At 33.8% G+C, this 16,446-nt stretch overlaps 1 protein-coding gene across 1 annotated transcript in view; it reads right to left on the bottom strand.

The window, feature by feature from the left end:
• Window positions 1-641: 641 nt before the first annotated feature.
• RPGRIP1L (RPGRIP1 like) overlaps window positions 642-16,446 on the bottom strand; it is a 73,117-nt gene continuing 57,312 nt past the window's right edge. The window contains exons 24-26 of the mRNA XM_068411103.1: window positions 12,193-12,277; window positions 5,484-5,617; window positions 642-2,098 (exon numbers count right to left, since the gene is read on the bottom strand). Coding sequence (XP_068267204.1) covers window positions 1,995-2,098; window positions 5,484-5,617; window positions 12,193-12,277 — 323 coding nt within the window. The 3' untranslated portion in view covers window positions 642-1,994. The remainder of the gene's footprint in view (window positions 2,099-5,483; window positions 5,618-12,192; window positions 12,278-16,446) is intronic.

Below are 16,446 nucleotides of genomic sequence, written 5' to 3'. Positions count from 1 at the left end.
TTTGTTTATGTGCAGGATATTTAGTTTGGTTTGCAAAGTATTAGAAGAATAATAAGAACCTCCTGACAGAATACCACAACTAAATTTCTAAGAAGCCACTCAGTTAATCTCAGTGTTGAATCTAGCTGCTTCAAATTATTGTAATGTATAATAACAGTCTTATTGACAATATAGATGCACAGAGCCAAAAAAAGCTAGAAATAGTGGCCAAAATGATGAACTAAAAGCCAGTCCAAATGACAACAAACATATGGCCATTAACTGAAGAATGGAGGGGTTTAGGAATGCAGCTGCCTGTGGTCTCCTAAAAGTTCCTGAGGAACGAAATGCTGCAAGGATTGGCAAAGTCTAGATGAGAAGTACTACTGAAGATGGTAGGTTCTAAAATGGAGTCAACCATTGGTTCATGTTGGAATCCAGAGATTTCTGTGGTCAGAATATATTCATTCCATTGGCCTCATAATGTACATCAACAAATTAATATTGTATGGATGTCATTTCAAAGCCTACTGAAGACGAAGAGCCATTATTGAAGCCATTAGAGCACAGATGGTTCAAACTATATGCAGATATTCATACTTACATTTCTGCATTATAGTTGGTTTTTTTTTTTCTGGTGAACTGTAATGAATTGTCTCATAATCTATTCCATCTTCTTGCCATTAGCAGGCTTTGAATGTTCACAAATAGGAGCAAAGAACTCATTTTCCAGAGCTTTAATCACACAAAGAGGGAATGCCTAATTCTCTAAATGAAATGGTCTGTGATCACTGAAGCAGAGATTTAATATATCACGGCAAATTAGGTAGATTTTAATAAATTACTTATCTCTCTGAATACTTTACATATGCTTATGAAGAAACATAGCCTGTTTGCAAACAGTGGAAATCCACAGCCTATAAAATCCTTTGAAGAAAATGACAAATAAAAAAGTAAATTAAAAAATGAAATGTATTATATCCTCGTTCTCAAGAGACAATCCTTTTGCAGCATTGATTCACAGCTCCATTAGAAATATCAATTAAATCCTTCACTGAGATTGGTTAAAAGCTGGAAAATTAGCTTTCCAAGCCAGACACTGGTTATTCAGATACAACAATTCATTGTATAGGTTTGATGTAAGTTCTAAAAGTGACTACAAACAAATGACACCACAGTTGCCTGTCCCTGCAGCTCAAACTAGGTGAAGCCAAATCTGCTACTTATGGCTTCTTTTTGTGCTTTGACAGATATTGTCTGAAAATAAATCTTTTACTGTACAGAAAAATGATTGTGCCTGCCCTCCCCCTACTTCACATCATGATAATCATAAACAGCTGATTATAATGTTAGTAGAAGGGTAAAAGTTATTTTAAAAAAAGGTTGCAGTAATTTAATAAGTCCTGCAACTAGTCTCATTTTTTATATTTAATTGATAGGAACTGCATGCATCAAAGAAAACACATACTGAGATTTAATGTGCATAAAATGGATATTAGCATTTTAAAGAGGCAGATTAACACATTAATCCAAGTAATTTTCATATATTGCTTTTAATAAAATCTTCACAGTATAAAATTCTTAATGAGGCTAATCACAGGCATTCCATTTAGTGGGGTGATTAGGGATAACATAAAAGTATTTTTAATCAGTTTTCTAAGGCTTATGGGTTTTTTATTAAAAATTAAAAATTTGACTTGCATTTTTATTACTGTTTTATGTAGGAAAAAATCTTGAAAATGCAAATAAAGCACATCATTCAATCATGTAGGTATTAATTATTTACAAGACGTTGTCCATTGTGGAGAGATTCTTAGCCTTAGGGGGGAAATATAAAAACAAACAGACTGAAAAGTATACAAAACTTTACAACTACAAATCAAGCGTCCTTTTCATATAAATTATACATTAAACATACTGTAAGAATTACAAAGATCTCATCTTTGAAGCACTATCAAGCATATATTTACACTGGGAGAAGGAACTTCTGTAGGCAAACTTCCCTTTCATGCCTCCTAGTCATCTTTGCATTCCTTATAGACTGAACGCAGCGCATGGAGGGCTTCCACTGTTACTTTGAGCTTTCCAATTACTGCACTATCATCTTGCGAATCGAAAACTAGAAAGGAAACATCAGAAAACAGCATTAGCAATTTCATTTAAGGTTTTGGTTTTGTTCTGATAATTTTCCTTAGCATTTGGACAGATTAAAAGGCACCTAGCGTATGCTTTAAAAGGAGAATAAATAAATAAATAAATCTTCCAGTTCTGGCACTCAGCCTACTGGAAACTCAGCACTCTAAGAACTAGAATGTACATCAATAGAAGTATGAGTGTGGGAATTAACTTTGAAATAAAGAAAACTATCTGTATGATAATTGCCTATATAAATTAATTATTTTTCACAAAACGTAAATATAGATGTTCCAAACTGTATTAAAGACATATATGCATACTTGTAAATACTTTTAAATGAAAAATATACTAATTAATGCATTTTCTACACTGCTGGGACAGTATTTAAATAGTAAATTGTTTTTTCCAGTTGGTGCAATGCAAAATTATTTTAATTCCAGGCTTCTATGTGTTGTAAAACAGTGATGTGTAGACAAAGCTGGTATTCTCCCTAGACTAAACTATTTAACTACCTTCGTATTTGTGTATGTGGGTTTTAAAGTAGTATTTAAAATTTCTATTTTACAGAAATTAGCTAACATGATTTAAAATTGCACTCTCTTACAATATCTCAGTAAGCCCAGAGGGCCACAATCTCTGCTGCTGCGATTAAAACCATGCTGCTAACAGTCAAAAATGAGGGTCTTTCACACTCCTGCATAAAAAGCAATGAGGCTGCCTAACACGACTCTAGAAGGAATTTGACTAAAACCAAATAAGCTTGACAGCACATCTTTCCAAAGCCAATTATAAAGCAGACAAATGGTAAAGTTATGTATTTACTATATAATCTGGGATAAGTACTCTGGGACATGCAATGATACTGCATGCTACAACTTCTAGGCTGCTGGTAGAGCTCAGAAGAGGTTTAAAGAAGGGAAAACATGGGATAAACCTTCCATCATTTACTTCGTTGATAGAGCTATTATAGGACAGATGCTACTCTTAGAGATCCAAACCATTTTGTATATCCTTGGACAATCACTCAGTGAACTGTCTACTTAAAGAGCAGACTTCAGGGGACATTTTTCTTTTTACTTATAAGAACGGTAGGATAACTGTAATTAATGATATCAGAAGATAACATTAATTATATTTTCTCAGTTTTAATATTGTCATATTATCTGAGACATATTGTTATGTGTCTTGGCTATACTCTTTTCATCCAGCCTCTTGCCTAGCCATTCACTTAATTGCTTCAAATTTCACGTAGGCTGCTTTCACACAATCAGCAATGAAAGGAACAAGAGATGAAAAGATATATGCTTGCAGTCCTCAAAAAGTATGAAGGATGTTTATGGTATCTAACTTAAGAATTATTAGAGCTTCATGTGGTAGCATCCTATAAATTTCCCTGTGCCTAGCTTTATTCTTTTTCCCTCAAACCAATATCCACCTCAGAGAATGTGTACAATATTATTTAGGAATTCTATTTATTGTGCCATTACATTTAAACGAAGTCTGTGTCCAGATCTTAAGAACCAATCCTTTTACAATGACTTCACCCATGAAAATATACTGATACAGTCTACTTATATGTCAGATCATGGCAAATTAATGTAAAATTCATTTTAATTCTCTGAAAGTTCTAAATTTTCAGAAAATATGGTTATGGATGTAATAAAAAAAACCAACATATAAACTGTACAGCACCTGCAGGGAAGGGGAAAAGTGTGGACAGGAATAAGAATAAAAGTATTTCTCTGTATTACTGTAACTTTCACAGATGTAATGTACATAAAGTAAAAATTAGTTCAAATGTCTCATGATTAGGGGAAGAAATGCTCCTCACAATATTGAAGTAGTTGTCATTACATGGTAATGATCACCTTTTGACAGAACAACAACTAGTAACAGCTTGTCACAATTATTATCTCAGAGGATGCTTAGGAGTTTTAAGAGTTTTGTGAAAGGTGACTTTCAAGGGTACAAAATTGTATTTATATCACTAATCAATCTTATCAAACGGGAATTAGGACAAAAAGGGAATTATGGCCATAAAATCCACAATAAAAACAATTTTCCAGTGAGAGACTATGAAATTCCTTTTTGAAGGAGATGTGCTTTCGTACAACTACTTGGAGAAAAATTATTGGTGGAGAAAAGATTAAGTGGTTCAGCCACAGTAAGAAGTGCATCAAATCTGTATATTATTTTTCCAGGGTATGAAAATTTGATTCTTCTTAGAATTTTCCTTATCATGTTCCTGGAACTTTGATGCATACTTTGAGTATTTTAGCTACAGCATGGATGCAAATCATGCATGATAATGGAAATGGATAAGAAAGCCTACTTTTTTCCCTCACTACTCAGCTCCCCATCACTCAAGGTATGGTAATTAGATACAGCAGTAGAAGTAACAAAGTCACATTAGCTTGGCATTCTACTAGGGCTAACTAGAATTTTTGCTATTGCAAAGAGTACCTTGTGAACACGTGTGCACTGCGCCTAGTAATCAGACTGGTTCACTTACCTTTATAGGAGAGTAACTGTTTTATAATAGATATACTCTCAGCTTCTTCACTGAGCTTTACCACAATGGAGAAAGAGGATGGAGAGGAACAGGTAAGGGAGAAAAACACATTTATAACCATGTCCCTGCTACCTTGGGGAACAGGGAAGTTTAAGCAAGGACAATATTTTCCTTCACTGTTTATGAAAGGACCAAGTATCCTTCTCAAGTCATCTTATCAGTGTTATAAAAATGCTGGCGTAAGACCCAGGAAACAGAAGATTCCACACCTCCTACTCACCTCACCTCGCTTTAATGAGACACAGTGAAAGTTCAGTCAGAGTCTGTTATAGAAGGATGCTTACTCTAAAGTGATACCTAAGGAAAACCACCAGTATTTCATATTGTCCATATTGTCTCAGATACAGGTTTCATATGGACACAGGCTTGAGGTACTCTGGGGGTTATAACATAACTTCAAGTAAGATAGACATTAGCAATACAGAATTCCTCACATAAATTTTAACAACAAAATATATATATATAGTCTTACTAGCATGAAATATGTTGTACAAAATACTTTCATGTCCTGAAAGTTCTTAGGTTTTATAAACCAATTACTATGAGCTGGAAATGCTGTTTGGTTTTGGTTTTTTGTTTGTTTGTTTTTTAACAGATTTTAATTAATAACAATAGTACACAGTTTTTTGCAGACTTTTGCAAACAAACGTGGAAGCCATTAGTTACTACAAAACAATTTCTTATTGAAAAATGTTGAACAATTACTTGCAGAGTAAAGCTTGCAGAGAAAAGCAGAAATTCAACAAATAATTTTTAGGTTACAGAAGGTTACAACAAAGTAATCTCTAAAACTTACTGTCAATATCTTCCTCAATGATATCTCTTTGCTTCTGGAATATCTCTCTCAAACTGACACAAGCAAAACCAATATCTTCACATTCAAGATCCTGTTCATCTTCTAGGGGATCACTGACCACTGTAAATTGTAGGCTAAGCATAAAATAAGGAAAGATATTTTTACCTTCAAAAAGGGTTGAAAATTAACTCAAAAAATAGAAAAAAGGCCAAAAAACATGCTCTGTTTGAACAGTTAAGAATAAACCAGAACTCTTTATCAACTATATTCAACATTTTCAATGACAAGAATAGTCTGTGACCCTTTCTTTTAAATCTTTTCTCCTTCTTCAGCATTATTTAGTGGTACTAGAAGGACAGAGAGGTTGTACCCACGGATCTGCAGGCTTATAAATTTTTTTCATTTTTCTCCCACCTCCCCACCACCCTGTGGCACAATTCTTGTTCATATGGCAGTGACAGGCAGAATAGCCTAAGGATTATAGACTCTTTCACATTTGAAACTTTTAAGTTTGTTTAGCTCAGCTGCTAAATCAACTGTTCAAGTCACTTAATTTCTTGATATTTACCCCCTATAGGTAAAAATCAAGATTGTACCTATGTACTTTGAGGCTTTTAACAAAACTCATTTATAAAATATCTAAAAATATAGTTGGGGGGGATTTTGGTTTTTTTGTTTGTTTGTTTGTTTGTTTTCTTTAATTTTTACTGTGTTGACCATACCATGCAACTTATTTGATATGAAGAAATAAAAACAATTCATAAGCAATAATGAAAGCTTTAGATTAAATGTAATTATGTTTTGTTGGTTAAAACCTTTTAATACCATAATCTTGTTAAAAAAGTTCAACTACTTTAAGTCAGTCAGGCCCCACAAGATGAACCTGAATGATTATTTCAGCTTTGATATGGACCATGCTTATGAAGTAAAACTTTTCAGTTGTCCCCAGTTATGGTGCTTTGTTTGCATAGTAGTCTTGGAACATGTTAATTGGATTCCTGTTTAACTGGACTAAACTAAACTGAAGATGTGCTCCAAGAGTACCTACCCCTAATGCACTCCACTGCAATAGACATTCAGTCAGTAGGAACAAGTAGTGTTCTGAATTCTAAAGATCATCCTAAAAATCTACGTACTGTGAATATCAGACCTTTAGCAACAAACAACTGCTTTGTGCTAGAGATTCTCTTGTCTGCACCACCTGATAATTTAAATCTAGTCTTAGTAAATTGTAAGCCATGCATTTTCTTGGCTTTACATTGAATGGTGTGGGAGACATGAGATAAATAATTGAGAAAGACAAGCCATATAAAACGTTTTCCTGATATCAGAAATACTAGCCATATTCAATGAAGCAAGTATTTCCAAAGAAGATGTGTAAAATATTTAGCTGAAAGTTATTGAGAATTTTCACACCTCATTTAGATACTTGGAGTGCATATTCTAGCCAAGAACACATTCCACAAAAATAACAGGAATCTAAAGGCAGTTCTCTCAAAATAGGATCTTTCTAATGTGGTCTTGTGTATTCATTATTTAAAGTTGGGCTTTACACAGCAATTTTCCTGCACTTGTTACCTCTGAAGAATACATCTCCTATTTTATCTTCATTATTCTGTTCCTGTTTTACACAAAAAAACCTACCTGTGAGTACAGCCTGGATACAAAGGCCTTTGAGTATCTCCCGTGCTGTCTAAACACAGCCTGTTTGTCCACCCCAAACATCTAAGCCCAACAACTCTACAAAATATTTGCCTTTCTTCTGTGAACTTAAATTACACTCATTGCATCCAAGTATGGCTTTTCTTTTAAACACACAATTTCAGTATTGTGCTGGAGCTGACTTGATTTAGTGGCTTGTGTTGGGGCCAAAAACACAGAGACTGACAAAATGACAGGAATTCAGAGCTAACGACTTTTTTGGTATATGTCTTGGCAGTGTTGTTTAAACTGTGAATGCTCGTGAGCTTTACAGCCTAAAAACGTTACAATATGCACAATTCCGAAGAAGTAACAATCAAGCTGCATGAAATCCAAGTCTACAGGAGAGGATATCTTAAACAAAATATAATCAAATCTTCCTAAAAGACTTTAAACGTAACAATGACTGCAATATGCTTTTATAGTAGTTTATTTCTGTGCTTGGCTCTAACAAATATTTATTATAGAAAATATCTACATAAATATTTTTGTCACTAAAACCACACACCTATTGAAAATATGTGTGTTTAAAAAAAAATTCTGGAGGTAAAAAGGAAGAAGTATCACAGCTATTTCCAACAGCAGGTGGCTTGATTGAGTATAACAGATCTAATTTATGATTTTGGCACAGAGCTAAGCAGCAGCAAAACTGTCAAAACTCAATTAAAAAGGAATACTTAGATGTTTAAGATAAATAATAAATGAAATAAAAACAAATTAAAAATTGTAAGAATAGCTGATAAAACTGTTGGGTATTAGGAACAGATCTGTTTTGTCATGATTCGGTGTCAATGTTAAATCGAAGCAATTGGAGAAACCAGCTTAGCAGTTAAGAAAGTGATAGAAGAGGAGGAGACTAGTGCTGGTTTAATTTTTATCTACTAAAATATTCACTACAGCATAACCTAAAAGCAGGCCTTGTAACATTTGGGACTACCTTATAGCCAAAGTGGAGAGTCGTTCATACTGGTCCACTTCCTAGTTCAGATCATATACAAGTATTTTACATGAATAGAGCAAGCTTCAAAAAAACCAGATCAAACGAACTGCACCTCTAACATCTTATAGTTCCAATATGCCTAAAATCATAATATTGGATTAAATCTTTGCTGCTAATGAAAAAGGAGGAGATTTGAACTCTGGATCCCATGGGAATACTCCAACTAGTAGACTGCAAGAACAGTATCACAATCACTTTGAATTTTTTATTTTTTAAAACTACTACAAATGCTTTAAGTTTAGAAAATATTTAAATATTATATTCAGTATGCTTTAACTTGTTTTCTTAATTTACCAAAAATTGCAAGAGTTTTGTTTTCAGGTTGAACTGGCTAAAAAGAGAGTTTACATCGCCTTGGAACATACTGCACATGAACAAACTCCTCACTCCGCATCAGCACAGAATGCACAAATGTTGCAGCTTGTGTCTCATCTTACACTGCCTCACTGATGTAAGAAACTTTTATGGAAGTTGGAATATCAAATTCATACTAGGATTTCTTACATAAATAAAGCTATGTATAGTGTTCCTCTCTCATACTTCTCTCCAGGATCCTAGAATTTCTCTCTAGCTCATTTCCACATTTCTTTTCTCTAACACCAGGTATCAGTACTCACTTGCAGGAATCCCATGCCTACTGAAAGAATTAGAAGAAATCCTGACATCCTGTTAAAAGTGCTGTGTGGGAAGATATTTGCTAGCCACTGCAAGAAAGCCTATAGAACTAAATGAAACTTGTCTGCTAATAAAGGGCCAATAGAAAAGTAAAAAATAGTAATTGCCTTAAGCTTAAAATGAGCTTTACAATAAAGCAGAAAAACCTGGAACAAATATTTATTGTTGTTGTTATGACAGCACTTAAAGGTGCTATCACCAGGAGCGAATTTAGAGTGCCTGGACAAAGCTATGGTGTAGGCAAATTCGATTCAAATTCTTTATTCCAGAGGTCAGTCATTTTTAAGTAGCAAGGAGAAAGTCTTGTGTGTTAATATAGTATATTAATGTGAAGCTAACACTGTACACGTGCTCTGTACTCCTATAAGGTGGATGCATACATTTTGTAACTTTGGAGAACAATGACTTCATAGAGTCAGTTTCTTGGAGTAACAACCATTTCCTTCCAAGATATGATGGAACTGTCAAGATCAGCCTGGAAGCCTCTTGCATAAACCTGTTCACTCTTGTTATCACAGCAGGGTAACTGTTAGAAGAATGGATTCCTCCGTTCTTCACATATGTCTCTTTTGACACTTGTCAGAAGAGCATATACTCTATCGCCAGGTCTGCAAGCATTGCAAGTACAATCTGGCATGAGGCATCAGGTTAAGTTTCTCTATATGACCCAAATTTCTATACTCTTAAAATGTTAAAAGGCAACAGTGGAATACAAACAGGATGAAGAACAAAAGAAAACTGACACAGCTACATTAAGTTAAATGGACTGCCAGAAATGCCTCCTATTATTAACTGATTAAGACTCGAACATGTAAGTAAATAACTATTGGGTTCAGATTATTAAAAAAAAAATTCGTATTTTTTTTTCCAGTTTTAAAAATATTAGTTAATATAGCTTCCTAACATAAATAAGGAATGTAATTTGAATCCCTATTATACAGAAAAAGAAACAAAACAAAAAGGCTACCCATGTCACACAACACAGCTATAAGAAAAAGCAAGTGTTCTGACAAAATTTCCGTATTGATGGTAGAGACATTGTCTGCCTGAAAACAAAGATGCTTGTCAAAAGAGATGAACCATCTTTGTGGTATGCAACAATCACTAACCTAAAAAGGATTTCAAACACTCTTCTTAGTCTCCTACTACTTCATGCTCATATATTTTAGATTCTATATCATTTTATTTAGCAGCAGATTTTCTTGATTTTCTTGAATATTGAAAATTCTTGCATTTTCTGTCACTAAAGCCATTTATTCAAATATGGAACTAAAATCCACATTTCTAATAAACACTTACAATGATTCCATATCAAGAAATGAAACTGAAAGAAAAGAAAAATCAACTTTGTTTTGAAATAGGATTCGGCTATAGTTGCAACTTTGGCTTAGCAGTAATTTTATGTATTATATATCTCTTTTAACACCTGAGAATATTTATCTTTTTCAATGGACATTCATTAAAGGGACTCTCCTTTTGGAAGACAAAAATAACATGTGATGTATCTATTTATTTCTGTTCTAAAATGGACCCAATCATTATGAGTATCATTTCTAACAACATTTATTGTGACAGTGAGAAAGTTCACCTGAAAACTTAATACGCCATTTAATATACATAATACACTACCTATGCTCCTATAATCTGGCATTGCACAAACACCAATAAAGTGTCAGGCTAAACCATGTGCAGGCAATTTTCAATGATATTTATATCCTTGATAATTTGGTTTCCTGAGCTTTAAAGCATTAGTTTAGTTCAGTTCCTGTTTCAGCTGAAAAAGCTCTGATATTAGTTTGTAAGGCCTGTGATAGAAAACATGTGTTGGAAGATATAACTAGGCCAGGTTTAAAATGCATAGATTTGAAAACATTTGGTGTATAGGCAGAACATTTCTATAGATTTTGTTTCTTGGTGGTCCTCTTGCTAGGCTAAAGTGGGGAATTGGGCTACTGATGAATTTCCTGCCTTGTTATTTAGTCAACACAGAATTGAAATCTCACCACAGATCACACTAGACACATCGATAAATGCAGAAAACAGCCTACCTAGCAACACAGAGGACAGTAATCATGTGGCACATGTAAAAGATGAATGCTTCTATTGTGGGAAAAAGCTCACTGCTGTTGTTTTACCTTAGATTGTTAAATATTTAGTATAGATATTTAAGTACTTATAGGTGAAACTGCAGCATAATTTGATGAATTATCCCATGAATATGGGATGATTATGAACTGCAGCATAATTTACTGAATTCAGCATAATTTGCCGAATCATTCCTCAGGAAAAAAAGATTATTTTGTCCTCAGTATTGTTAAATTTTTAGTAGAACATGTTACCCACTTCCCTAATCTATATGGCAAAATAAGTCTTCTGCTTGCTTATTAAGTGAAGACTTTTTTTTTTTTTTTTTTTTTTTTTAACATCTCCAAACCTAAGAATGTTTTCGGTATGATATTTCCATCCCAAGAAGTAATAATTTCATGGTGTTCCCTGTTCCATTCCAGTAAAACCTGTCTTCAACAAAGAGAGATCACTCTCTTTCTTACTACAAGAGTGAATCTGTGATTTGTGAATAAACACATATTTAAAGGATTTACAAGTAATTTCTACACTTCAAATACAATCAGTAGGTATTCTACTCTTCCACAAATTAAATGGATCCTTAAATTAATAATTGTTCCATTTTAATGAAGACTGACCTTCAAGAGACAGAATCAAAGTATGTCATTCATTCGCTCAAAGTAATGTGCATGCTTTCTCAATAAAAATTTGAATAAGAACAAATTTATTATTATGACCTTGGACAAGACTAATTTATACTCTTTCTCAGATGTATACATATAATAGCTACCTGCTACATCAATATGTATATAGGTCTTTGGAAATTCTAGGGCCAAGGAACGCTTTCTGAAGCTCTTACACTCCTTTTAGTACTCTGAATTCAGAAAGCAACAGATATATTACTCTGCCATCGGGTAGATATGTGCTTTCAAATTCATTATTGACAGAATGCTGATGACAATGCTGAGTCTCTCTTTTGCAAAATGAGGTCGTTAAAAAAAAAAAACAAAAAACAAAACACAGCACTAAAACAACATCAAGAGAGGTTGCAATATTCCATACCACACGAACCTACTCAGGGAAGAAATGGAGATCAATCGCCACATCAGTATGTAGGTATCATTCCTAGCTGAAACAAATTTTTCTCTAGTTAGTTAGATACGCATTAACTTCTCAGGGATGCCTCCTCAATAAAGTCAAACAACAAGGCAAACCATAAGCATTATTTACAACGACCTTTGATAAGAGTTTTTCTGCACTAATATGTACCTGTCAGTATGTAGATCCGGCTTTAGAAGCACAGACTTGAGATACTCTCTTCTTGTATGATTATTTGCCTTATCCACATGTATCACTGCAAAGCAAATAGGAGTTAATATAATTAGTTATCAATTGTTTTTCATCTTTTAGAAGAAAGAGCACAAAGAAAAGAACAAAGAAAAATAAACATTTCTTTCCCTTGTCTTTCCTAAGGAAAAGCAACAATGTTAGAATCAAATTTGAAAGGTCATGTGATCTAACGGCATGTCACTGGCAGGTTTATGTGCACACTGTCAAAAAAGATACAAGCAGCACCTAAGCATGCCACGTAGCTGTCATTTTCTGTTAATGGCAATAGCAGTCATGATTTTAAAAGCCAGTGGTCTTTATTGCTTTGCATTTGAAGTGATTTACTGCATTTTCTTCCACTGAGGAAGCTAGTGATAATGATAACGCATGGCAGAGTGCTTGTCCTTTTTGACAGCCTCAGTAATTTAATCCTCATTTCCTGCCACAATATTTCAATAAAAGAAACATCTAAACCAATGGACTGGAGAAAATCAACAGTGTGAGTGCTCTGAAAGCCTTTTATTGTTTTAATTTAAAATACAAACACAAGGACCAGCTTTTAATTTTTGTACCATTAATATGACCTATGGCAAAAAATAGCCTTGGTTTGGAAAAACAATAAAAGAATGAGAAATAGGGTTTTAGGAAATTCTTTAGAAGTTTTTGGGCATCTTACATTAAGAAAGTAGCTTCTTTCTTGCAAATGGTATCAGCCTACAAGTATCAGTAAACTACTGCGAATGATTATAAACATTGAGGATGTGAAAACTGAAAAACAGTGTTAAGGGAATTACTTTTTTGTTTTTTTAAAGTAAGAAATGCAGCTGAAAAACTTTTGCTAGGACAGAACTAGAATGAATATAACCCTCTGAGAAACAAACATAGCTCTAAAGGAACATTTTTCAGTCGTTTTTGGGGGCAGGAGGAGGAGCTAGAAATTCATCTGTCTTTAAATTTCAACATCTTTAATATTCACATGCCTCTCTCTTTTAGTTACTCTGCCCCTGTACTCAAAAAAGCTCTTTTTCACCCTCCACATGATATTAAGGTTTCCTTTTCCTGTGTACTGACATAAATCTTTAATGTACTCCATACTCTCTTCTACTACCCAAAATAAACTTATTTGTATAAACAGAAATTACCAATTCTGCCAAGGAGCAAAGAGTACTGGAACACAGGAGCACGAAAGAGAGAGAAGGCGGCTCAAATGAATTCCTTGCAGAGGGATTTATTGAGGGACATCTCTCTATAAAAGTCCTTCTAGGAAGCACACCTTCCAGAGCTACTGGTTCTCCAGTTTTCTCCAAAGATGCTCCTCAGCTCTTATCTGGCCAGCAGAATCACTATTAGAAATTAGTTACGTTCAGTACAATTGGTATCTGAATCATTCACTCAAAGGAATCTGCATTTTAACACCTTTTTCTCTACTATCAGAAAGCAAAGCATTGGTGCTCTATCTTGGAATCCTTAGTTTCCATCCACAATATTCTTACTTCCTTAGACTGGTTAAATGAAGCTGCTACTGCCATCTGCTATTCTTTTGGGCATGTGGATGACTTTCCACATGTGCTACTCTTATGGCCAAGTGCTCCTGGGGCCACCACAGGAAGTGACGGGGAGGCAGCAGGGAGACAGATGGACAGCCAAAGAACATCAAAGGAGCTGCCACATCAACAGATTCTTCCCTTTCCCATAAGCATCCCAAATGGAATTTCCTAAGTTTACTCATACTATATCTAAAACAATTTTAAATGGAAATTATTTACAAGCCCAAAGAGTTCAAATTCATTTCACTCAATGGAAAAATTCAGACTAGCAAGTAAAACATTCAGCACAAGAACTCCCTTCATTTCTGGGGAAAATGATTAACCATAGTGAAAATATATATTTTTAGATCCTGATAAATAACATGCTTTCATATCACCCCTTAGTACTCCTTGAACTTAGAATCATAACATTGACCCAAGGCACAGAACATCTCATATTTCTATCCAATTAGTTGCAAAAATCATTCAAAATTAAATTGTGACAGTTTGCATCTAAAATTTTCATTTTAAAGTTTGTCCTGAAGAAGCACTAAAACCTGAAAATTACAATGACCCTGGAACCTCGTTAAAAATCACTGCAATTCCAAACATTAAAATGCTGTAACAGAACCAGCTATGTTTTCCCCCATAGTTCACTTTCTACCAAAACTAAATGACTATGTGATGAAGCAGGGTTTTGTCACAATGATGAAGAAAAAATGCCTCACAGCGTTGAGCTTTAATGGAGAAAAGGAATAAACTGAAAGAAGTATAACAGTGTTTTCTGATGCAAGGCCTTAACATTTTGATTTGAGTTACACTGAGGAATCCACCTTTTAGAATATGGATCTTCAGAAGTTTATTTTTAATAAAAAATAAACCCCATCATCTTTCTGCCACCTCTCCTTCCTTTCGTCTACTTACACTTGTACTTCAAGTTGTTCAAATAACTACCTGTTCACTCAAGAGAGAAAGCCTTCCAATTAGACAACATATAAAATCTTTGCAAAATTTTGTAAATCTTTTTTCTACTTCTGCTGCCTGTTGTCTAGAACCATTGTATACAATGATAAGGACACATTTCAGACTTTCTATCAATCTTACTTTCTGGTAACTTTCTTGCCATCTCAGCATTTTCATAGTTAAGTCTTCATATTTAATAAAATATGAATGTTTTTTGTTAACATTTATGAACTAACCTTAGGTTTGTAATTTAAGTAATTGTGGCCTTGACAAGAAAAATGTTTATTTTTCTGAAATTAAGAGTAAAATATCAATAGATGTATTTATAAGTGAGCGAGACTGGGCTTTGTTTGCTTGGAGAAATATGTTTCCCTATGTTTTTCTGACAGTGAAACTGTCATTATGTTCCCTTTAACGCATATATTGTGACATGACTGGAAATAAGTAATTTCTGGCACACAATTTTAAACTGTATTAAAAAGTTAAAATATTTATTCATTGCTTACTCCAATCTGTAACACACCCTAACATCAAAACCAAACCATACCAAAACAAACCTCATCAAAAAATCAGAATCCTTCTGTTTTACCAAATTACAGGACAGAGTCACGGTGTGAGCACAATTTGGCAAGTTCCACTTTTCTTTGAATTTATGGGACCGTAGTGTTTAGAAGCATTCTTGGATATTCTAATAACTCTTTCTACCACTAGCAAACACAACAGCTCCTCTCCTCAGTCAGTATGGCCATCAGTAGATAAAATACTTAATATCACGAGAAATCAAGAGTTATACGGTATAACCCTAGACTGTATAAACTTCCTATTCAAGTTTTTGTTCCAAGACCTTGGAAGAAACAAAATTATCTTCTAACCATTCCTAGTGAAAAAGTCATAGTCAAAATAAAAAATTAATGTTAAGTTACATGCTCTAACCACTTGTGAAAAGGGAAATTGAAATCACGTATGTGCAGTTCAATAGAGTTCTACTATATTGTTTTTCAACAAGATTCTTTCCATCTTCTGGTATCTTACACAAGCAATGACAGCGAAGGATGTATGGAAAACCTTCAGTTATAAATAATATAAAATGTTTTATTTATAAGAATTAATGATTTTTGAGATTACTTATGGACTTACCCTGATTTTCTCCATGCAAAAATCTAGAAGACTATTAGTTTCCTTCTAAGCTCAAAGTAAATTTCTCTCTACCCATGCAAATCTCATTTTTATTAAAGAAAATATTCAATTAACCTCAAATATTCAACATACTCAAATCTAATTAGACATGAATAAGAGATGCAGTAAAGTTATAGTAAACACACATGTAGATTTCATTACTATTATCTTACTGGCTTTCCAACTGACATTATCAAACAGCAGACTCATTAGGGTTTTTTACCTCCGCTATATTGAAAGCTAATCTTGAGTAGAAATTAGACGACCAATTGTCTAAGCAAAACTCTGCAAATAACAACTACATTAGTATTGTGCTACAGAATACAATCCTGAAGCAATTAACACCAAAACCACCTTTTGATATTGATTCATTAGGATATTTTAAAGTTAAACAGTCTATATTTGATACTTAAGAAGCAAATAGAAAGATCAAATTTATAAAGCCAGGTTTTGACTAGCAGAAATAATATGATACAGCACTACCAGATTGGAAAGCCTTATGAATTACAGTCTCTACAAAGCACGATAC

The sequence above is a fragment of the Nyctibius grandis genome, chromosome 12 (assembly GCF_013368605.1).
Source record: "Nyctibius grandis isolate bNycGra1 chromosome 12, bNycGra1.pri, whole genome shotgun sequence".
NCBI lineage: Eukaryota > Metazoa > Chordata > Aves > Nyctibiiformes > Nyctibiidae > Nyctibius > Nyctibius grandis.
This window is presented reverse-complemented; position numbering and strand designations above follow the sequence as displayed.